Consider the following 24,927-nt stretch of genomic DNA (forward strand, 5'->3'; position numbering starts at 1 on the left):
GGTCACTTCTAAGCAAGTTAGAACATCATAGTGTAAAATCATAATGACTAAGAATGGGCTTGATCGTTCCAAAGCCAGTTAGAACATCATAGTGTAAAATCATAATGACTAAGAATGGGCTTTATCGTTCCAAAGCAAGTTAGAACATCATAGTGTAAAATCATAATGACTAAGAATGGGCTTGATCGTTCCAAAGCCAGTTAGAACATCATAGTGTAAAATCATAATGACTATAGGAATGGGCTTGGTCACTTCTAAGCAAGTTAGAACATCATAGTGTAAAATCATAATGACTAAGAATGGGCTTGATCGCTTCAAAGCCAGTTAGAACATCATTGTGTAAAATCATAATGACTTAAGAATGGGCTTGATCGTTTCAAAGCCAGTTAGAACATCGATCATTGTGTAAAATCTTTATGACTAAGAATGGGCAATTGATGGCTTCATTAACTGCTCCAAACCCCTTAATGAAGATTTTCTGAAGCATTATTTTAAACTTACGACCTAAAGTATAAATGCAAGAACTATAATCATATTCAGGGGGAATAACTCCGTATTACCTCCAGTAGAATTAGGTAACGAGTACAAGAAGTATAAATTGTTGTTGGTGAGATCTTTGGAATGGACCCAATATTCATTTCATTACTATTATAGTTGTATATAAACATTTTTTGCAAGAATAACATATTCACTTAAAATGTTATAGATTTGATACAGGCATTCAAAAATGTTCAAGACGCATTTTAGACAACATGATTGAAAACTTCCAAGTATTAATGTGTTTTTTTTAAAAAAGAGAATATATTTTGACCGCCATTAAACACATATAAGGTATGGAACAAAAGTCTCCTTTCAACCCCACAGTGTATTACCACTCTTGAATGTTTGTAAATAATTTAAACAAATATTTACATTTAAGTTAAAGTTCTCCACAAATCAAAGGTATTTACAACATCTATATATTTTTGTAGTTTACAGAGCTCAAATTTTCAGAAATCAAAGACAGATTGAAAATTATTCAAACATTAAAGTAAAAAAAAACTTCAAAGATTTGTTTGCGTTTTAAGCAACTTTGTATAAATACAGCTGTGGTAAGATTTATAAACTTCATAAATAAAAACATTCATGTTAATAATAGATAAAAAATAGCTACACTTAAGTTTTTTTTAAATGATTTAACAGACTTCCAGCTTAAAAATATAGGAAAATGCATAATCAGAGTAATTTTATACATTATGAAGCCTGTAATTTGGGTTGATTTTAATCAAATGAACCCTAATACTAAATTATTGAAAACATGAGACCTAAATCAGTCAAAATTTTACCAGGTTTTATTTACAGAAGTAATTCAAACTGACCATTGTTTAAACATTTAAACGTCCTGACTTGCAACCCTCACCGAATTTCAAAACCAAGGGACCCCCATTATAGGTGAAAATTATTGCTCTAATCTTGAAACATTTCGCTTGACAGCTGTATTGTTTCCATATTTGTCTAATATTCCCACTTTGCAGTTTGGTGATAAAATGAGTTAAATTAATCTCATTGAATATGCTACATAGGGCACTAGTTCAAAATTATACCTACGCTGCTAATCGAGAAAACTTTGTATACAAATATTGCCCTGATAGCCGACTTTGAATGGTTGAAATGCTATAATCAAATTCAACTTATTCATTTGATAAATTTTGATCAAAGGTCATCCCATTTTGATTTGTTTGGTAACTTGAAAATATTTGATAAAAATTGTACAAGAAAAACACATATACGCCTTTTAAAACCACTATTCCAAAACATAAAACCCTTGGACAGCGTTCTTTTCTACAAGACCTAACAAAATATGTATGTTTCAGGTTTAACAGACTGAACTTACTTTTTCATAGTAAATAAACAGAATAAATAAATCAAAATATAAAAATGATTTTTTGTTTATTTAAAAAATTGGCTCTGCAAAAGAGACGAAAGTGTAAAACAGTAAAGTTCTTGCCTGCATGTATATAAGCCAAATATAGTTATTAACCTAAAATGCCAAAAAAAATCAATTTACCATCCCATCTCACGAAAAACTTCCTATCTCACGAAAAACTTCCTATCCCCCAGTACCAGCCCAATTGTTTGCAGGCTGTTCAACCAGAAAAAAATATAAATATTTTTTAGGACCAATCTATCTTTTTTTTCTCGACAAATGGTAAATGTAAGTATATATATTTAGGATTTTCGCTATACCTTCTACTTAAAATTAATCAAAGGTACTTGACCTTCGCCAACGCCAACATAGAAATGTTCAAGCCCTTGGTAAGATATAAATGTTTCAATCAATGGTTATATGTGTAATTTATTGCAAAATATATTACTTAAGACTTTTCAAAGCGCATCTTATTGACAGGAATGGTATTAGCACAGGTCATTTGTATTCTCCTTTTAATGAAAATGAAGGGTTAAGTCTCTGATATATAATACATATTCTTTTCAATAAAAGATTAAAAGAACCAGCACTTTCTTTAAATTAGTATCATATCTGAAAAACCAAGCCTAAGAGAGAGGCAATATTATAACCCCAGTAAAAATGTCAGTGGATCGAATACCAGTGGAATACCACTGTATTCCAGTGGTAATCATAAATACACTGGAATTCCACTGAAATACCAGCGGTAAACGTTTAGTTCACCAAAATTTACCGCTGGTATACCACTGAAATACCATTGGCTAAATACCACCAGCATACCACTGGTATTCCAGTGGTATACTGCAGACATTATTACTGGGGAACCTATCAAATCTTTAAGGGCATGCACCTGCGTGAATACATGGATATTAAAGTAAACACTAACCCATGTTATGATCGAAGGTTATAATAATTGTAAAATACAAACCTCACAAATTCTTGGAATGAGCCCTACGTCACCCTGAAATCAGAAGAAAAAATACACAAATGTAATAAAAGATCAATGTCAAATATAAAACTATATAAATATCAATTTATTAACTAATATATTGCTTTAAGCTTAAATGTGTCTGGGATTACAAGATGGAAGCTAATTCAATTGTTTAGAAATTAAGGTTTCAATATTGTCATTAATTGATTTTATATTAAGTTGGTAATTTAATGTTCAGTGTGTGAGTAAATAGACATTTTCTGCTAAAGGATTAGATTAAAAGTAAGCATTCTATAGGGTCCACTAAAACAATAGGTCTGCAGACTGGCCTGGGCAGTGTCAGTGCCTACTTAATTGTTCGAAAGACCAGAAATGTAACACTCACTATTAAGAAAAGTGTTGATTAAATTAATATTTTGCTTACGAGAAAATTAATGCTCCAATCTCTAAATTGAATAATTGTCATTAAAAGAACCCTTGACTCGATTAATTATTATAAAAGCAATCATGACTTCATTTGATTTGTAAAATAAATAACTTCCTGTATTAACTACAGAAATTCTATCAAATTATAAGGAAAAACCTCTAATTACTTTTACGCAAAAATGGACTTGGTGATTTGTATAACTGAAGATCGATTATTGCAAACAGACACCGCGTGATTAAATCAGAAGATGAAATTAAACCTTTAAGTCCAATATGAAAGGGTTCGATTCAGCCAAATATGAATGTATTTGCGCAAACTTTACACCCTGGGAATGAATTACAACATCCCCTGCAGATTTATATTATAAAATCTTGACTTTTCACACTGATGTTTTTGATATACACTTATATTACAACTAATTAACATCCTTTTCCGACATTCTTAAAACATACTTAATGAATGTTAAGTGCTTAAGGCAAACATGCTTGCCAAAATATGGTTATTAATTCGCGTAAATATGCAAATATATCAAAACCTTTGCAAAAAGTTTCGCTGTTTTTTTCATCATTTCAATGCATATTAAAGACCCCATAGAATAACTTAAAAACCCAAATATAATTAGTTTGTATATCATTTTAACAAGATCATAAAATTACATTTTAATGCCAATATTTTTAAAAAATTGTAACTTCCAAAATTAACGACTGTTCTAAATGTATAGCAATTTACTATAAATTGTATTCCAGTGTTTGATAGAGATTTATCAGTGAAATGAAATTTTGTTACAGTGAAAATATCAAATTGATTTTTTTCACTGTTTTGAAATTTTAGCCTTATTCTCCTGCGAAAAATGTTCATGAAACTTTTCCAAAATTTTTAAATAAGTTTATGAACTGTGAAAGAATTTTTATGAATTTCATGAACCAAGTATTAAAGTTCATGAACTGTTATTGTGATAATTTATTAGTTCATGAACTTTTGACCAGTTACTTAATAGTTCCAAATCAAACATCAGCACGCCCAGGGAAAACAATTGGCACGTTATACTTACAAGTGTAATTAAATGACTTTTTACTCAAATTTTAGACATTTAATAAAAAAATTGTCTGTTTCAATGTAAGATTGTAATATATTTCATCTCGTGAACTCCAAAAGTCAAAATTTCGGCCACTCGTGAAATATTATCATTTGGTGCTCACTCGGTGAAATACATAACGATCTTACACTGAAACAAACAAATTATCCTCTAAAACACTTTCCATTAGCTGATCAAATAATGTTGCATGGGTAAAGGGTTTCAGAGCCCAGTGATATTCTGGGGGAAACCCCCCTCCCCCTCCTGAGGTTTTATACTCCATAAAATTAACTGTAACATGTAATAATTGTTCTTCCGCAATTAAGCAAAACAGGCACATATTTTGAGCACTGAACATAATAAGAGTCTGGACATTAATACCCTTTTTACACAGAGAGTATGAACTGAGCACTGAACATAATAAGAGTCTGGACATTAATACCCTTTTTACACAGAGAGTATGAACTGAGCACTGAACATAATAAGAGTCTGGACATTAATACCCTTTTTACACAGAGAGTATGAACTGAGCACTGAACATAATAAGAGTCTGGACATTAATACCCTTTTTACACAGAGAGTATGAACTGAGCACTGAACATAATAAGAGTCTGGACATTAATACCCTTTTTACACAGAGAGTATGAACTGAGCACTGAACATAATAAGAGTCTGGACATTAATACCCTTTTTACACAGAGAGTATGAACTGAGCACTGAACATAATAAGAGTCTGGACATTAATACCCTTTTTACACAGAGAGTATGAACTGAGCACTGAACATAATAAGAGTCTGGACATTAATACCCTTTTTACACAGAGAGTATGAACTGAGCACTGAACATAATAAGAGTCTGGACATTAATACCCTTTTTACACAGAGAGTATGAACTGAGCACTGAACATAATAAGAGTCTGGACATTAATACCCTTTTTACACAGAGAGTATGAACTGAGCACTGAACATAATAAGAGTCTGGACATTAATACCCTTTTTACACAGAGAGTATGAACTGAGCACTGAACATAATAAGAGTCTGGACATTAATACCCTTTTTACACAGAGAGTATGAACTGAGCACTGAACATAATAAGAGTCTGGACATTAATACCCTTTTTACACAGAGAGTATGAACTGAGCACTGAACATAATAAGAGTCTGGACATTAATACCCTTTTTACACAGAGAGTATGAACTGAGCACTGAACATAATAAGAGTCTGGACATTAATACCCTTTTTACACAGAGAGTATGAACTGAGCACTGAACATAATAAGAGTCTGGACATTAATACCCTTTTTACACAGAGAGTATGAACTGAGCACTGAACATAATAAGAGTCTGGACATTAATACCCTTTTTACACAGAGAGTATGAACAGAGCACTGAACATAATAAGAGTCTGGACATTAATACCCTTTTTACACAGAGAGTATGAACTGAGCACTGAACATAATAAGAGTCTGGACATTAATACCCTTTTTACACAGAGAGTATGAACTGAGCACTGAACATAATAAGAGTCTGGACATTAATACCCTTTTTACACAGAGAGTATGAACTGAGCACTGAACATAATAAGAGTCTGGACATTAATACCCTTTTTACACAGAGAGTATGAACTGAGCACTGAACATAATAAGAGTCTGGACATTAATACCCTTTTTACACAGAGAGTATGAACAGGAACAGCTGCGGAGTTATTTGTGTGTAGCCAGATGCTCCAAGGAGCAACAAAAAGACTTAAAGCAGTGGAAGCACTAACAAGAGAATGATGATACTCCAGCTACAGGTAAAAAATTCATCGAAATTTGGGAGTTTACGCTTAGAAGTGTTACTAAAGGTCAATGGCTGTGAATGTGGCTATTGCTGTCTAGAATGTTTGTTAAAGTCATTTAATTTCAATTGCTCAAAAGTAACGTTTTCTTGTTATTGATGTTGTTGTTGTTGTTGTTGTTAGGGGCCAGGGTCTTTCTGATTGTCATTTTGATTAAAATTTAGAATTTCAATTTTGCCTAGAAATGAGCAAGAATGCTTTGAAAATTATACAGCAAAGATCAATGAATGTTAAAAAGTTTGATTCTTGAAGAATAAACCAAATCTTCCATTCACAAACGCTTTGGGTATCGAAATCCTTAAATTGAGGGGGGTTGGGGGATTATATCTCACGCTCTTGTACCTTTAACAATATTATGCTCCATTCTGCATGTTTGTTGTCAAAATCACTCATGCCAGTTCCTCGATAAATAACTCCAATCAGTGTAAACTGAGTTACTCTGAGCCAATAATTGGTTCCATGTGAATTTTACATGGCACATATTGTTTTCTGCAGGTATTGGAGATAATTGCTCATTTTTTGAACCCGGGCAGACACACAAAAGCACATTTTAAGAAAATTTTGGCATGTTGCTGGTAAATTTCTGATATTAACCTTGAAAACAGATTATTTTCCAACAGAACGTAATTAAAGGGACTAGAAACGGCAAATACATTATTTCCACAAAAGGAGCCAAAATTGTCAACAGGAGCTAGTATGAGGCCGATAATACATCATTTTTCACGATAAAATGAATTAACTTTGTTGCTGTCTCTCAGCCCGTTTTAAAATAAGAGCATAATGGTTTCCCAGATTATAATGTGTAATTTATTTCGCAAGTAAAAGTCACTTTATTAGTACTATGAGATACATTATACTGACTCTAAAGACTGGGCCACATGTTGGTTTGGATAATCGATGTTTTACTTTTTTGCAATTCCATGATTTATTTTTCCAGTTATGTTGTAAGCTGACATTATTATACCTAAACAAAACATTCTGTTATTTATGCTGTAAGCTGACTTACCGGATATCCCATCATTGTGTGTGTCTTGCCAGAGCCCGTCTGCCCGTACGCGAACACGCAGGCGTTAAACCCGCCGAACGCATTGTGGAGAACCTCTGCACCAAGATCATTGAAGACCTGAAATAGTTTGTAATCACACGTTGCTGAGGGTTGAATATTTTAAAGAGAAATTAAACAATACTTTTGGAATTTTATATGAGTACATGGGCGGATTCAGGAATTGATGTTAGAGGGGGCATAACTTAGGGGCGCAACCTTTTGACATGCGCCCCTCTCTCAGAACCGAAAGTATATGGTATAAACTGTTTGCATAGGGATTTGGGATTACTCCATCAAGAAAATTTGAACAATTTGTAGTCGGAAATGATAATGAGCTTATTACTTTTTTTTTCTCCGATATTGACATAAAAAGTAAACTTGGACTATTTTAGAGGGGTTGCGCGCCTGGTGAGCCCCCCTCTAAATCAACTAGTAGAGTTGATTAAATGTTATTGTTTTTTTACACATTAGCGTGATACAATCCATTTTGGCACTTTTGTTTACCCGTCCTTTACAGGACTCAGTCATGCCTACCATAGGCTAAGACAGTGATTAAAAATTAATTTTGTCAAATGTGAACAAAATAGTTGTAACAATGATAAAACGTCATCACATGTCCAAATAAAAGCTGCGCCGTTTACATTTATAGTAAAATGTAACTTAAAGATGAAATGCTCTATTCTGCCGAGAGGCGTACCGTGTCGTTATATAGTAATGCATTTGAAAATGGAATGATTTTAGCCTTAAAATTACAAAATTCTGTTTAAATAAGTATCTGACAGTTACAGTTTGGGTTTTTGTTCAGCAATTATAGCAAGTCAACTTCATCAATTTTATCAATGTTTGAAAATAAAATTAATTATCTTCAGTATAAAATATGTGGACAAGTCTCTTTTTCATATTTTTTTTTACTAAAAATATATTTACTGAGGACAGTATCCATTCAATGCAGATTAACATGACAAAATTTGCAAAATGTAAGGGCAAACAATTATATACATTATTATCGCTGAAGTAATTGTGCATGATACTGTTTTATTTCATAAAATAGGCTTATTTCCATACAAAATAATTCCGATCTATACAAAAAGAATTTCAAGTAAAGCCTTAATTTTAAGCTACACTCACATCCTGGATCAAAAGATATCTCAATCTGGGATGATCATAGGTGAATTTAAGTCTAACAGTTGCAAAACATAGTCACAGACCCAACATTTTTAGGCACCAGTCAACAGATGAATAATCGTTGGAGCAACATGGAGCAACATGGAGCCAACACTGCGGTACCACCACGGCATCCGGCCGTGTTCATCTGTCTTTTGCCCATTATTAACTGTGTATGGTCCGGAGTGCTCCAGGATCCTTGTCCAACACGACATGCCGGATCGCCAAGGATCAACACTTTGTCACTACGGACCCACCCTGTTCCAACAGGGTTGCTACACGGACTGTCCTGGACTACCCCAAATTGAAAACTCCTCCTGGACAGTCCGTGACGTCTGAATAGCATTTATTTGTAATTTTAATATTACCAGGGTGGTGTCCCAGACCATCCAGGACCAGTGTCAGACAAGCCCAGATCCAATGCGGATCTTACACACTAAACTGACCCTTAGGATTGGCCAAATTTAAGTCAGGGATGATCCTTAACAGTACGGGAGGTCAATGTGACTGGGGCTTTAAGTGTAGAACAATGATATACAAATAGGTATCCCTTCAGAACAAAAGCTACATTCAACTGACAACAAATTGGTTAATAATTCATCAATAATCACCACTGATCAATTAAATTACAACTGGTAAGCGTGATCTCTAAACACAGTATGATGAAAACCTTCACATGGAAAAGAATAAAATTTCAAAAAAGAATACCAAATAATTACAGAAGTCTCATTTTAAAGGCTTTGTAATGACAATACTGAATAGAATATTAAACTGTTTAGGCCATCATTAAAAAAATGTTGGTTTGCTGTGCTCCGACCGACTCATCGAAATTAACCCCGACCCAATCTTTTTTATCGCTACCGCTGCCGTTTTTTGTTTTTAAATTTTTATTTTTTTATTATTTTTTTGTTGTTGTCTCATTTCGTTTCTTTGGGCCAATTTCGCGTTTGGTCCTTTGATGCTCTACAGACCACAACCGTGTTGTACTGCCAATCTGCAAACCCTGCAATGGTTCTCTGGTTGAATTCTCAGTGCTGTTATCTAAAATATGCATGTCCCTTACATCAGACTTAGGGTCATATAGATTTGCCTTTGTCGTCTGTAAAAAAGAAAAAAAATCCCTCCCTTACCTACCCACCCCAAAAATTGTGGGTAGGAGCACCGCAAACCAACATTTTTTTATTGATGGCCTTAATAATACATTTCTGTTCCAACTGAGAATTATGAATCATACTAGGATTGTCATGTTCAATTATGTAATACAATCAATTTTCAATCACATGAAAATATTTATTGATTGAGAATGAGACCAGATATTTTAATGACGTCAAGTTTAAAATTAAGACCTCAATTATTGACGAAAAAGTATCTTTGGTTTTGGGTGTGGTAAATTACAATCACCATATATATATGATAATAAAAACATGTAAAACCCTTTCAAATATGTAATTGTTGTAGTTATAAACGATATTTAAAACATGTGGAAAAAGACATTTTAAACATGCAATTTTCTGTAGACCTTAAGAAGCGCTTAGGAAAACACAATAAACCAGTCTTATTCTGCTCCGTTAAGTGTATGACAATGCTCGAACGGTGTTGTTCCTTAAAGTTAAATAAGGGCCGTAACTAAACAACTATACAAACAAGAGTTATGGGCCTTACTATACGTGTGTATTGTCTCTGGCAATATGTGTGCCATTAGTTTAAATATCTTGAACAGTGTTTGTCAAATTATGACCTTAAAGCTTTAGCACAATGATGTGGAAAACGACACGAAGGCTATGACAATATTCTCAACATGTTCTCCAATAAAACTGACTAGCTGAAAATACCATTATAGTTTACCTTAATTGACCCTTATATTTGTACATGAGTGACATTTTCCGATTATGAAAAAAGTATTGACAGGTCATTCATAAAACAATTTAGTGCTTATCAGCCCGGAAATGCCTCATTAACTTAATGATCACTTTTAACTGGTATTTAAATAAACACTAAATTGTATTTCTCTACCTAGTAGCATATATATATATATATTAACAGCAGTTGACTAAACTGCCCTTTAAAAACTCCAAGTGATTCAGAGCCAGAGGTGAGGAGGGGGGAATGAGGGAAAGGACCAGTTTCACTTCAAGAACAATAACAATAAATGGTTGGCCGGGATGGTTTGTGGGGGTAGTGAAATTAGAAAAGAGAGTATTTGCTTGAAACTCTATGGTCACTGCAGCATCGATTATACTGGAAAGGGCATTCATCAAATGTCAATCAAACATAAAATTCCATCACAAGTTGTTTAATCAATTGAAAAGCGTTTTACAGGTAGTACACTTGTTTGTAAGGGTGGCTTTATTTGCACAGCCCACATCAGTTTCCGATATAAGATATAATTTCGAACAGGTTCGTACCAAAATGCCATATCATCGGTAAAAATGAATAAAAAATGAAATGGTGGTTTTATTATCAAATCTTTAATATTTGTTTTATTTGTTTGACTTTGGATAAGATTTCAATATAAAAGCTTATCAGACGGCGAACACTGAAACTGCAGGAATTTAAAGGCAATGTCAAAGAGAAAGGCTTGACGCCTTTTTAAGTATTTGATTTTCTTATATTGGAACATAACTTAAATACCACTCAGATAAGCCATGGTCCAGAATCTCAGTTTTCAATGATTCAACTCTTCACATTTTCTTGTTGTTTATATATATTAAAACTTTAAAAAATTGAGTATAAAATTGGGGTTAATAAAAAAAAAACATTATAACAAAGTAATCCAACTTTAATATATAATTTGAAGAACGCTAACACTAATTATAAGCACTAAGTCATCCAATTGACATTTTAAAATAACAACTGAAAAAAACTGGCATTATTTCTGTTTTTTTTTTCTTATAGCCATGCAGACAATGATTTGGGACTATTTTAATTATATATATATTTTTATTTAATTTATATTATTTATTTAATTTTTTGAGGGAGGGGGAGTGGAGGGGGTAAACTCTAGCCTCAATTGTGAGTATAATTATGTTCTTGTTTCCAAAAAATGATATGATTTTTTTCATCTTGATTAATTTCTTTCTACAAGATCAGAATAAAATAATCCTGTTCAGTACATATATGCATGCCCTTTGAAAGGGAACTAAAATGTTCCTGTGTGTATAAACATTAGAAGCCTAGTGCTAATAGTCCATTTGTATCACCACTTAATGTCTGAGCACTTTGGAAAAAAAAGATAAAATAAGGTTTTCGTTTATAAGGAAAGAATAAAGTTAATCTCCTTGTTATAAAATCAACTCCCAGGAAGTTTTATGAGTAATCTTTATGTTTGACGGAAAAAATAACCATGTTTCTTAAGTATTTCAAGTGGAAGAAGTCTATTTGTAAGATAAAACATTCATATTACCCCATTTATATGAGAAGATGTACCCCAGGGGCAAATACCCACTGGCTGATTTGCCCTTGTAGGTATGGTTGCCCCAGGGGCAAACAGGTGCACATACACACATATACCCATTGGCAGATTAACTCTTGAGGGTATGGTTGTCCCAGGGGCAACATGTGCACATACACAGAAAATACCAACTAGCAGATTTGCCCTGTTGGGTATGGTTGCCCTTGCACACATACAGACAAATATCAACTGGCTGATTTGCCCTGGTTGGTAAGGTTGCCCCAGGGGCAACATGTGCATATACACAAATACTCACTGGCAGATTTGCCCTTGAGGGTGTGGGTGCCCCAAGGTCAACATGTGCATATACAAACAAATGACCACTGAAAGATTTGCCCTTGTGGGTATGGTTGCCCCCGGGGCAAATGTTGGCCATATAAATGAGGTATATGATATAAAAAAAAATCAATAAATTTGTCTTTTTTTAAGAGTTCAAAACTATGGTTGGTTAAGAACCAATAAGTAACCAGCTTTAAAACATCAACAGCCAATCTTAGGATAGTCTACTAGTCTAGAAATAGTTTTTAAGTGCAGCTGTTTTACATTTTTTTTTCTGTTCCATTTAATGCTTCTATCAAAGGTTGACGGGGATTTTCACATAGAACTTGTTCAGATATTACGTAAGTTGTCTAATTGACAGGTAATTAACGGTTTAGGCCTAAAATCTTAATTTTCGAACAGAAATATGAATATCTACAATCTGATTTTTGTCAGCAGTCTTGAATCATTGGTTTGCAGATATTTACGCAAAAATTTGATCTTTCCAAGACAAAATAGTCAAAAAAGTTGTAAAATGTTATATCAGTGAGAATGAACATTTAAAGTGTTAATTCTCAGGGGGGTTGGGGGTTCAGGAACAATATCTAGTCCGAAATGGTGCATTGTAGGTGTATGTTATATATGTTATTACTTATAGTAATCATGAACGAGCTTGGGGGGGGGGGGGGCGAGGGGGGGAGGGCGCCAGGTCCAATCTTTGTGAAAATCTCTCTTTGAGATTAAAAATTATGTGGAAAAAATATCCTCTGCAATCAAATATGGTTCAAAGATTTCTTTCAATTTTTAATGTCAGTTTTAAAAAAAAAATTGTATCAGTATTATAAGTCTATAATTTTTTTGACTGAAAACTAATATATTGAACATGTCATATGGATCTGTTCCACTAACCTAAAAAAAGAGCAATATTTCTGTCGCTCTAATAAAATTTTAACCTTAAGTTCAATTTTAACCTCCAAGTTAGATTTATTGTTTTGATTTCAAAAACCTGCTATCAATATTAAACTGAGAGTTTCAAGGCAATAGATGTATTGGAAACTGCTTGAAAATGTGTGATCATTATGAAATACAATACTATTATACTTTCCTAATAAGATTTTTAATAAGAAGATAATCTTAGAATAAAGAATTCAATGGAATATTAGACACCTCAACAGTCTTTGAAGTGCAACCCATAGCAGGTTTCTCACACCAGATATTAATAGCATCAATGATATCTGGATAAATGTCTTAATAATAATCTAAATAAATAAATTAATCAGATTAAAACTAATAAAATACATTTAAATGGCCTGACATTTCAAATTGTATGTATAGTTTCTTAATGTATGTGAACTGTGGCAGGGTCGGGGATGGGGGGAATTTCTGTATGAAATGTCACATATTTGCTTCATAAACATTAATAAATGTCTTGATGAAAGTTTTCAATGTTTAACCCTGTTTCACGGTTATACTAAATTGTTCTTGTGGGATATGGAATGGCTGGGATCGGGGTTGAACCGTGATCAGGATTGAGGTCATGCGAAATGGTTTTCTGAATTTGCTTCACGAAAGAAAGTCACACAAAATTCAATGTTTAAAGATCATTCTCATTTGAAAATCTTAGATTTTCTTCAATGGAACCATAAAAACGTTTGTTTTAAGAAAATGACTCATTGTGTCACCAAAATTAGGTTTTTAGGACAAATGTTGTTGTTTTTAACTGCGATATACAAGGCTAGACTGCATTAAAGTTTACCACAATAAATTCATTCAATAGATCTATGCTTATAAAAGTTTGTATAGCCCATTTCGCAGCCCTTATTGCTACAGTTCCTTGCGTAGGTTTTTATGCTACTCTTACTTGTAACACTCACCTGAGCCTGCGATGCGCATGGAGCGTTGCCTTGTACACTGTCGTACACATGGTCGAATGTGAAGTCGCGGGCACGTGCACGAGCTGTATCACCAAACTCTGGAACTCCACGGACCTGAAAAGAGGAAAAAATATTTCATAAGTGAATGAAAGCCTACCCAACCCAACCCCTACCAAAACGGATATAAAAAAAATACTAGGAATTACTTTCACTTACGGAGTATCATTGGGATGAAATATCTACCGTATTAAATATTTACTTCGAATTGAAAACAATTGTTACACTTTCGAAAAATTATTTTGAGAAGTTGTGTACTTTCCACATTTTCTGCTATATATATATCAATTGCAGAAAAATCTGAATGGCAAAATTTTCCGCAGATGGAGCATTTAAGGGACACATTTTTTTATTTGTAAATTCAAAGGGTAAAGATGATCGCAGCCTGAAATTTGGGATTTCGCCCAATAGTTGGTGACTACATGGATTATGATAATGGGTCAAATTTCACAGACCATTTACGGAGGCATGGTTTATTTGTCAAGTGACTTAAATAGTTTGTAAACAAATTGATTTATCATATCTGTACTTTAAAAGGTAAGGCCATTTAAACATTTAATTCAATATTCTCTAAAGGTGTCAAGTTTCCTTAAATATGAGGTCACAGTATGTAAAGAATTATAACCCTTTGAAAAAAAGGTGTGGGGCAAATGCCACCTATTATTTTTCGAGTTTTTAATTCAAATCACTTGGGTTTGAAGTATTTCAAAAACCTTCTCAGACTGTCACTCACATGTAGTTCCTTTTAAAAGTATTTTAACCTCTTGAAATGTACTCACATTTAGAACTTACAGCTATATCTTGGAGTTTCAAATACTCCTTCATAGACTAGCTATCAAGGGCTATTTTAGTCATGGACAATCTATCCAGGGCTCAGTGACAAGGACAAGCTTTTAAGGGTGTAACCCCCTTGAGTACCAAACACTCCTTCATGGACAAGCTATCGAGCGCTATCTTAGTCATGGACAATCTATCGAGGGCTAATTAAGTCATGGACAAGCTATCGAGAGTGTAACCGCCTTGAGTACCAAATACTCCTTCATAGACTAGCTATCGAGGGCTATTTTAGTCATGGACAATCTATTTAGGGATAAGTCTTGGACATTAGCTATCGAGGGTGTAACCGCCTTGAGTACCAAATACTCCTTCATGAACAAGCTATCGTGGGCTATTTTAGTCATGGACAATCTATCGAGGGCTAAGTCATGGACAAGTTATCGAGGGTGTAACCGCCTTCAGTAACAAATACTCCTTCATGGACAAGCTATCGTGGGCTATTTTAGTCATGGACAATTTATAGAGGGCTAAGTCATGGACAAAATATCGAGGTTGTAACTGCCTTTAGTACCAATTACTCTTTTAAGGACAAGCTATCGAAGGCTATTTTAGTCATGGACAATTTATAGAGGGCTAAGTCATGGACAAAATATCGAGGTTGTAACTGCCTTGAGTACCAATTACTATTTTATGGACAAGCTATCGAGGGCTATTTTAGTCATGGACAATCTATCAGGGTCTAAGTCATGGACAATTTAAGCTATCAAGGTTGTAACTGCCTTGAATACCATCTACTCCTTCATTGACAAGCTATTGTGGGCTAAGTCATGGACAAGCTATCGAGATGTTTACCGCCTTCAGTACTAAATACTCCTTCATGGACAAGCTATCGAGGGTGTAACCGCCTTGAGTACTAAATACTCCTTTTTCTTAGAGTTCTCAATAAGTTTAGGTTGAACTGTCTCAAATGGTAAAATAACCGTAACGCTACTACTTAATCTAATTATAAATAATTCACAAAATATTAACCAGCCAAATCGCAATTTGAGCCGCCTATTTTGACCAGCAGCCGGGTCTTATTGAGTACTCTGTAAAGGATCCTTAGTTACTGCATACCAAATAGGGCGTTTCAATGTCAATAAACAAGTGATTTATCAGTTCTGAGTACTCCATAAAAGACCCATGAATACTCAGCTTACCCCCCAAAAAAAGTTTCAATCCTAATATAATATATATATATATACACAGGTGATTTATCAGTTTCGAGTACTCTGTAAAAGACTCTTTAATACTGATAACCAAAAACTGGGGTTTCTGAGTGTCAATAAACAAGTACACCAAACACCAAAAGAGGTTTTTATAAACCAAACTGTAATTTTCAAGTTTAATCAAGGCATGTGATGTATATGCACGTCAAATATTTATTGACTCTATTACGTGGGAGATTTAAAGCACATCCATGTTCTTCCCGCCCCATATTAATTTTGTCATATACTTTTGACATATTGCCCAATATGTGAAAACAAAACAAACATGAAAATCCGCAGGTACCTTTAAATGCTTAAAAAGATGGTTTAAGGCCATTTTATCAAATAACAAATCTTCCTTAAAACAAACATTTTCACATGATAAACTATTTTATGGTACTTCATCTGTATAAAACTGACCTCCCACTTAAGGCATAGCTCAATTTTATCATTCTGAGCTATCTCAAGTTTTTAATTCAATATTTACCCCGATCCTATATAGGTCTATTACCAGAGTTTGTAAAGCATGAAATCATTAGAAAAACACTTTCAAATGGCGTTAAAGAAGTTATGCAAAGTTGACACCAGTTTTTTTTTCTCATGAAATTATTAAAATACCTTAATATTTTCGATCCGGACTACATTTTCATTGACCTGAACTATTTCTTGGCTGCCATCCTCTTGTTCTCTGAAACAAAACAAATGAAGAAATATAATTATATTATAAGTTGCGCACATCTGATTACAAACAATTGTTTAGAACTAGATTGTGAGCAATAATGAGTTTTGAGACTAAAGATGCGCTAGCTGATGTTAGGGCTGGGGGAGCATCCCCGCCCCCAAAAATCGTCCAAGTTAACCTTTTAATTCAATACATGCATGAAATCAATACTTAAGAGAACAAATATATATTAAATATGATCCAAATGCATCACTTTGGACTAAAAATTGATCAAATTTTCTTCAGGGAGTAACCATCCCCCTCCGCCCCCGCACCCCCCCCCCCGCTGCCAGCTTTGTAAACCAAATAAATTTTAGTTCTCATGGAGGAGACGAGCATGTCAAAAGGATGTCAAATGGTTACGACCCTAAGTTATGCAGCCCCCACTAATGTCAAATCCTGGATATGCCCCAGAAATGAGTCTTATAGTGTGCTGACTGTCACCCCAACCCCTTTATCTGCTTTACCGGAATGCAGTACTAAAAATGAATAAAATATAAAAACATAAACAAAGTCGACTTTAATTAAGAATGGTCCCTAATAAAGCTGCACTCTCACAGATTCACGTTTTGACAAAATCTATGAAAACCAGTTATATAAGACTGCTGACAAAATATTGGATAGCAGATTTTTATATTTTAGTTTAGAAATTGATGTTTTATGCATTTTCTTAAATCGTTAGTAACACTTTAAACCATAAAACATTAATTTTCGAACGGAAATATGAAAATCTGCGATCTGATCTTTTGTCAGCAATCTTTTGTCATTGGTTTGCAGATATTTAATTATGCAATAAATGTACTTTCCAAGACAAAAAATAAGTTGTAAAAATGGTATATCAGTCAGAGTGCAACTTTAACGGCAAGATTTCAATATTTCACTATTATTATTTGACTCAATTTTTAAGCTATACTTAATACTTGACATTTAATATTTCAGTGGTATAACTTGACTTTCAATATTTGAATTCTCACTATGACCAGCCAATACAACTGTACTAGAATAACACAGACAGTTCTTTTCACAATTACGGCGTTTAAATTACAGAGTCCAAAGAATAGCAAAATGACTAATTGAAAAGCGATATTGACAATCCTGTCCATTTAAATATTTGAATTGTTTGAAACTTTGAAACACAGCACACATGTACAAACCTTTAACTTTCTAACGGATCTATTAATAAAACAATCAATGAACTTGAAACAGTCAAATTTATAATTAAAAAGCATCTTAAGCGAATGAATTTGATAATTTCATACAAATATATATCTCTTCTATATTTCAAAAATAATAATTTAAGGCTAAATTACTTAATTTTAAAAATATCATACCTTTTAAAACACATTTTTTTTAAATATTGTTCTATAATAATAATAATAATAATAATAATAATAATAATAATAATAATGTTAAAATATAGTTAAAATTTAGTATAAACTCAAAGCATGCAACCAGCATCTTTAAATGATTTGCACACACTGTAAAATACATAGGCATGTAAACAGAATATTTTGTAATAAATGGAGCCAAGTACGTACATACATGTACTTACAGAACTGTACTTTTTCTGCAAATGAGCTAAGTACTTGTGTTTATTTGTCTCATAAAGAATCACAACAAACATGTATATTTATTCAGCCATGTACATGTATCTTTATTCAATCATGTACATGTATACTTTGATGTAAATATCTTATTCAGATTTAGCATGCTGTTTTTGAGGCTTGCTGAATAAACCCAGTATTTAACTTTAAACTTACCTGTTACTTAGTGGTCGAACTCTGATTGCAACACGAATATTTGACATTGCTATCCAGTATCATACATTTTGTAGTTAAAATCCTAGCGAATACACTAAAATATCCATCATTCAAGTATGCCTAAGTTAACACTCTGATTCACAACACACAACTGTCAATATACGCTATAGTACGGTGTAGTATTTAGGCTGCACGCGCGGCTGGGATAAACACATTTATTTTATAGGGTTATCCGATACAGAAATGTGATAAACAATGTCAACATAAACCAATAAACAAGTCAGAAATTAAATTTTTAATTAATATATCGTTTTTACGACTACCAAAAGAAAACTTAACGGAGTTAAAATTCCGATATGTAATTTATGAATTAACCCTTAGGTGGTATAACCCATTATTCTTCCTACATGTGTGTTGGACTGTGCTATGTAAATGGCGGGAAAAGCAAATCATCACGTGCATTTCTTGTTAATGATGTCCAGAATAAATAATATTTCAACGAATGATTCCGCTGCACAATAACTATTGATGTTAATAATAATAATTTAATAAGAAAACTTTGATTAAAGTCATTGTTCAAACCCAAACTATAAGTTTAAAGGGACTAGACACCAGATGATACGTTTGCAAGAGAAAATGAAAATTGTCAACAACTTACTTAAAATCGGCATTGTTGTGTTCAACTAATTGAATTTTACTCACTAATGTATCACATCGCTTACAATACATGCACAGTTTAAAGGGACTAGACACCAGATGATACGTTTGCAAGAGAAAATGAATTTCCGTTTCGAAATTTACTACGGTTGTCTACCACGTAATTCAAAGTAAGTTTTAAAATAGCGTCATTATATTTATCCGAACACATGAACATATATAATTTAAACTGGGAAACCGTTTTGCTCTTTTTAAACGGGGAAACACAGAAGGGAATGTATTAGACGACTTTTGGACCATCAGGTGTCTAGTCCCTTTAATGTCCGGAATGTTATGCATGAGGCCACGGCCATATTAACCATATGTCCGGGATGAGGCTGTTACTCTTCGCCATAAGTACGCGGTATTCAATGGCCTTTTAAGGGGTACTCCGTCTCGGGACGATGGAAGTACGCGGGTTCACGGTATTCAATGGCCTTTTAAGGGGTACTCCGTCTCGGGACGATGGAAGTACGCGGGTACACGGTATTCAATGGCCTTTTAAGGGATACTCCGTCCCGGGACGATGGAAGAACGCGGGAACACGGTATTAATGGCCTTTTAAGGGGTACTCCGTCCCGGGACGATGGAAGAACGCGGGAACACGGTATTCAATGGCGTTTTAAGGGGTACTCCGTCTCGGGACGATGGAAGTACTCGGGAACGTCTCGGGACGATGGAAGTACACGGGTACACGGTATTCAATGGCATTTTAAGGGGTACTCCGTCTCGGGACGATGGAAGTACGCGGGTTCACGGTATTCAATGGCCTTTTAAGGGGTACTCCGTCTCGGGACGATATAAGTTCGCGGATACACGGTATTCAATGGCATTTTAAGGGTACTCCGTCTCGGGACGGTATAAGTTCGCGGATACACGGTATTTAATGGCATTTTAAGGGGTACTCCGTCTCGAGATGATGGAAGAACAAATCAAAACAAAATATCGACTGCCCGCGTTCCGCGGAGTTTGTGTTTTCGGCCCTCGGCAGCTAATCAGTCGACCGAAGCTTTACGATCGCAAATATATGATACCCTTCGTTGTGGTGGTGGTGCTGCTTATCGCGCTTTCGTTATCGTACTGTCGCGTTTTCATCACCGTACTGATGCGTTTTCACCATCGTTGTTTCGTGATTAAGCGTTTTCATCATCGAGAATCGTGTTTCAGATTAACACATTCATAGATGATTGCCCTAACGGCATTCCGTATTGATAATGATAAAACACACACATACAATAAAACGATATTATTTGTGTACAGAAAAACAAACAATCGAATTAATAGCTACATGACCACAACTTTGTATTCATTATCTGGATCAGGAGTAGTGGGGTTGTGGGGAGATGATCGCCCTTGCAACCATATTTTTGTTTCAAGTGAACTGTTTATATCAAAATGGTAAAATGCGAACATTTCACCAGAATGCGCCATGTAAGGCTTATAAAGATATAAAGCGTTTTGGTGTGGTCCCATAGAATATCTTTCACAATTTAGAGCCAATGTTTTTGTCTAATGTGGAAGGGGTTGCACGTCCCAAGTTAAACCAGTCAGAGAGACAAGATGCGCCTGTCGGGTGTTCGGGATGATATTTGGTCACTGGTTTCCAACGCGTCAAAGTATGACCAAAATCGCGGCATTTCGTACTTTTCAACGTACAATGTACCCCAACGTACCCGGTACGGGAATGAAATCTCGACTATTTCTCCGGAACCACAAATGATAGGAGGTTGGTTCTGGTCTTGAAATCTAGCAATCTCGATTAACTACGCTACGCCACCGTCGGTGCATTTCTGACGTCATTGCGTCACCGTTTCCATCCGCCTACAAGCCTATTTCACACTCTAAAATGCAGCGAAAAATGCCTAAAACTGGGTTGGGCGGTGACGAAGATATATCAGCATCCCTGCACTTGCCGCGGCAGGGACCAATTTTGCCATTTATGGGGACGCTCTAACCTACAAGATGCGCCTGTGTTCGGGATGATATTTGGTCACCGGTTTCCAACACGTCAAAGTATGACCATCGAGTCATCTCATTTGGCTAATCACTTCTGACCAGACGGATTCCCGGTTTGAAATCGTGGAATCAGCAAAATAAACTAGCATAGCACGAACCATGTTCGTTGATTTGCATGTATTTATAAATATTATATAGTCAGAAAAGAGGTTGAAGCTCTACACAACATTCCTTTTAGTCCGACAGTTCCGATTTTAAATAGCAGTCATTATATACATTAACGCACGCGCATGCTTTTATTATAAATCTTTCCAAAAGTGATAATAGTAAAAAAAAATATTGTATGTTCGACCAAGGTAAAAACAAGGATTGACCCCTGACTCCTTGTTTTCGGACAACTTAATAAACGTCATTCATTTAGCTGTAATGTCAAGGGGATGTTACTACGCCACGCACAAAATTAGTGGACTGTAATCGTATTACGAGTAGTTACCTCCCGTAATTAAAAAACTGACATTGATATTAGTAAACAAACCACTCTTATAAAGTGGAACAAATTCAATATTTGTTTTATTATACTGTTCCTTTAACTGTATGGAATGTTTTGTAATTTGGTAAGGATGTTTTTAAAATCCTATTTATGTAGTTATTCACTTGTCGCTACGTACAAATAATAAACAGTGTCAGTTAGATACAAAAGTCTAAGATAATAGACGTCCAACATATAACTATGGTTAAAAGGTATGATACTATGTTTATTATTCATTTAGAATATAAGATAAACAGTCTGATTAAAATCATATCCTAAATACACTCATGCAGGCACTGAAGATGGAGTACTTTACTCAGATTGGATGTTGAAGAACATCTCATGGATGGACTCTCTGACATTGCCGGTTGTGGAGACCTGCTTGTCCAGTTATGTCAACAATCTGATCACACAGTTAGCTGTCACTGAAGCATGCGATGATAGTGCACTGAATGAAGGATTTCTAGACTTCAAGTATATCTGTAGTATGCTTCCAGGTAAAAAATAGTTTTTCTAAATTCAATTATTAAAAACATTGGAAATCAGACTTGAAGCAAAATCGGTTTGAATGGGCAAAAGAAACTAAGTGTACCTTTTTATGTACCAGAAATGAATCTTATGAAACTTTGAGAAGTTGTCCACAGGTTAAATTTTGCTCTTAAACATGATTTGATTGGTTAAAAATTGACCAATCAATACACATTTTGGATATCTTTGACCAAACCAAAAACTCAACCATTTTTTTTACAAATGGCTGCTGTAGGCTATAATCAGTATAAGTAATCTTCTTGAACAACTTTAAGGTGAAAAATCAATAAAGTGTTTTAAACGTTGTAAACATTTGCAATATTTCATTGTGTAACGAACTAACACACTGAATTGTAGATTTATAATCACGTACAGGTAACGCAGAGGATGAGCCAAGTGTATACTTTCCAGCCTGTGTGACCAGTTTAGCTCCAATTCTTACATCAGTAGAAAATCTTGTGGGAAAGATTGGTCCGCAGAACTTCCTTGATACTTACCTTCCATATGTTTCCTGGACTGGAAAGCAACAGGTAAGATCGCTGAGCATGGTTATATTAAGTATGTATAAAATGCCCTTGAGCTTGTATCATTCAGAGATCTTACATGTAGTCTGAACTTTTATTTTCTTAAATTCGTATAAATGTCACAGATGGCAACAGTATATTATTCATGATTTCCTAAACTTATTTAATAATGTTCATGTTCAATCTCTTTTTACAAAAAATGACATATAAAGGCTATCCCATTACAAACATAGTACATGTGGCATACATTATATAAACATATACAAACGACAAACTATGGGCTGAACTTCAATAAATACTGGTATACAGAAAAATTAACGAAAAAGTAACACAAGGATCATTTCAATTTACGATTTAGATCTACTTATATCGTTATTAAAGCAGATCCCTGGCACTTGAAATTCAGAGGGCATCCCCATTTTGTTCAGCTCATAAAAAGGAGAATTTTTTTAGGGAGAAAACAAAAAGATTTTAATTTATGGTACCAGGTTATAATCATATCTTTATTAATTGTATCATTTAAAAGCTGAATGATTACACAATTACATCTTAATTTTTTTTAAATGTTACAAAAACTCCAAACAATCTATACTTATCTGAATTATATATAGATTTTAAAATGTAGTTTTATTCTATTGTAACAATATCTGTATCAAACAATGCCATGTCAGGTACTGGCGGAAATATGGCGCGACATGTTTACTCATAACCCTGTGGATGAAGTCACTGCCGTGCTGGTCACTTCATCCGTTCTTGAGAGAGCTCTCGGGGATGTAAGACTGATTAGTAAACTTAATATTCGTTCTGAGTATTATTTATCAATACAGTTATAAGATGAGATGTACTAAACAATGGGCTGTTTATTCAAGGCTTTGTTAAAGTTACAAAGTGATTAAAAGCATAGTTGTTAACTTTAAACGGGAAAAAATTGCTGCATTATAATTCATTTTGTATCCATAATCATCATGTTTATTGTTTGATGTCCAAAGTATATTTTGACTATTTGTTCATATGTTTACTTTCAGGTGTATATGTTGAAAGGGCCAGCCCCGTGTCCGTCCATGCTGAAAGATCTGCTTGTAACAGAGCAGCTTAAGGAAATTCTTGGAGAACACGTGGTAATTTTTTTTACTTCATCAATTGCAAATCACACTATAAGAAATACCATTAAATGTCACCACATAGTAATATAACCTATTGTCAAACCTCCTGGGAATTGCCAATAAACGCATTGTTGTTTTAACGTAACCCAAATATTCAAAGTTTCGAGTAGCCAATAAACAAATGGTGTTTTTACATAATCTAAGTGTTCAAAGTTTTGAGTAGGCAATGCGCCTAGATTAACTGTAAGTAAATGTGTTCTTATTTCCAGATGTGCATACTCCGGCTGGTAATTGGTCCTCCAACCTCTCTTAACCTCCGAAATGTTGCATGGCATGGTTTTCCCTTTCCGGGAGAAATACCAGCAAGGTTTGTGAAAATGTAACATCTGAATATAAAGTTCTCTCAATTTTACCATGATGAATACAGTTATTTTGGTAATCTATTGCAGTTTGGTCACATAATAGACCAAGTGCTCTTTCGCTATATTAACCGGTACATACTATTTTACCATGTGAGTTCCAGCAGTAAAAGGTTAGTATAAAAAAGATTAATGTGGGTGCTTTCATTGTGAAATATTATACGAATAGAGACATTATAAGTTGTCATTTAAGCTTGTCTGCCCTCTAATAAAGATAAGTGTATTATGCGTATGAATTGAATTATTGTACAAGATAAATGAAAAGAAAGAAAACTCAAATGCTTCAACACACTTGTATGCCTCCAGGTGTATTTGGTTCCTGATACTACTGGTACCCAGCATAGGTCGAGTGTTGGAAGAGAGGCTGGTCCCAGTGCTGATGTTACACCGGGAACCTATGGTCTTTTCTCGCACCAAACTTATTACAGGTATCTAACAAGTTTAAGGGACATTTTTTAATTGTAGCACAAAATTCATTTTGGGCATACACTTGTAATGCGAGTATAGGGGATTTTGTAATACAAATAAACATCTTGGATAAACATGAAGAGCAAGTTGAGGGGACTTTTCAACTCAAAACTTATCTCAGGTATACATGTAA

At 34.3% G+C, this 24,927-nt stretch overlaps 2 protein-coding genes across 5 annotated transcripts in view; one reads left to right on the forward strand and one right to left on the reverse strand.

Annotated features, from left to right (window-relative positions):
* LOC128208685 (kinesin-like protein KIF16B) overlaps positions 1-18,618 on the reverse strand; it is a 56,930-nt gene extending 38,312 nt beyond the window's left edge. The window contains exons 1-5 of the mRNA XM_052912233.1: positions 18,572-18,618; positions 16,709-16,778; positions 14,010-14,123; positions 7,224-7,340; positions 2,874-2,906 (exon numbers count right to left, since the gene is read on the reverse strand). Coding sequence (XP_052768193.1) covers positions 2,874-2,906; positions 7,224-7,340; positions 14,010-14,123; positions 16,709-16,778; positions 18,572-18,618 — 381 coding nt within the window. The remainder of the gene's footprint in view (positions 1-2,873; positions 2,907-7,223; positions 7,341-14,009; positions 14,124-16,708; positions 16,779-18,571) is intronic.
* Positions 18,619-21,733: 3,115 nt separating this feature from the next.
* LOC128209343 (endoplasmic reticulum membrane-associated RNA degradation protein-like) overlaps positions 21,734-24,927 on the forward strand; it is a 29,245-nt gene continuing 26,051 nt past the window's right edge. For all 4 annotated transcript variants that reach the window (XM_052913341.1, XM_052913342.1, XM_052913343.1 and 1 more), the window contains exons 1-7: positions 21,734-21,837; positions 22,046-22,249; positions 22,656-22,810; positions 23,476-23,577; positions 23,830-23,922; positions 24,177-24,274; positions 24,633-24,754. In XM_052913341.1, coding sequence (XP_052769301.1) covers positions 22,078-22,249; positions 22,656-22,810; positions 23,476-23,577; positions 23,830-23,922; positions 24,177-24,274; positions 24,633-24,754 — 742 coding nt within the window. In that variant the 5' untranslated portion in view covers positions 21,734-21,837; positions 22,046-22,077. The remainder of the gene's footprint in view (positions 21,838-22,045; positions 22,250-22,655; positions 22,811-23,475; positions 23,578-23,829; positions 23,923-24,176; positions 24,275-24,632; positions 24,755-24,927) is intronic.

This window comes from Mya arenaria, chromosome 11 (genome assembly GCF_026914265.1).
Source record: "Mya arenaria isolate MELC-2E11 chromosome 11, ASM2691426v1".
NCBI classification, from domain to species: domain Eukaryota; kingdom Metazoa; phylum Mollusca; class Bivalvia; order Myida; family Myidae; genus Mya; species Mya arenaria.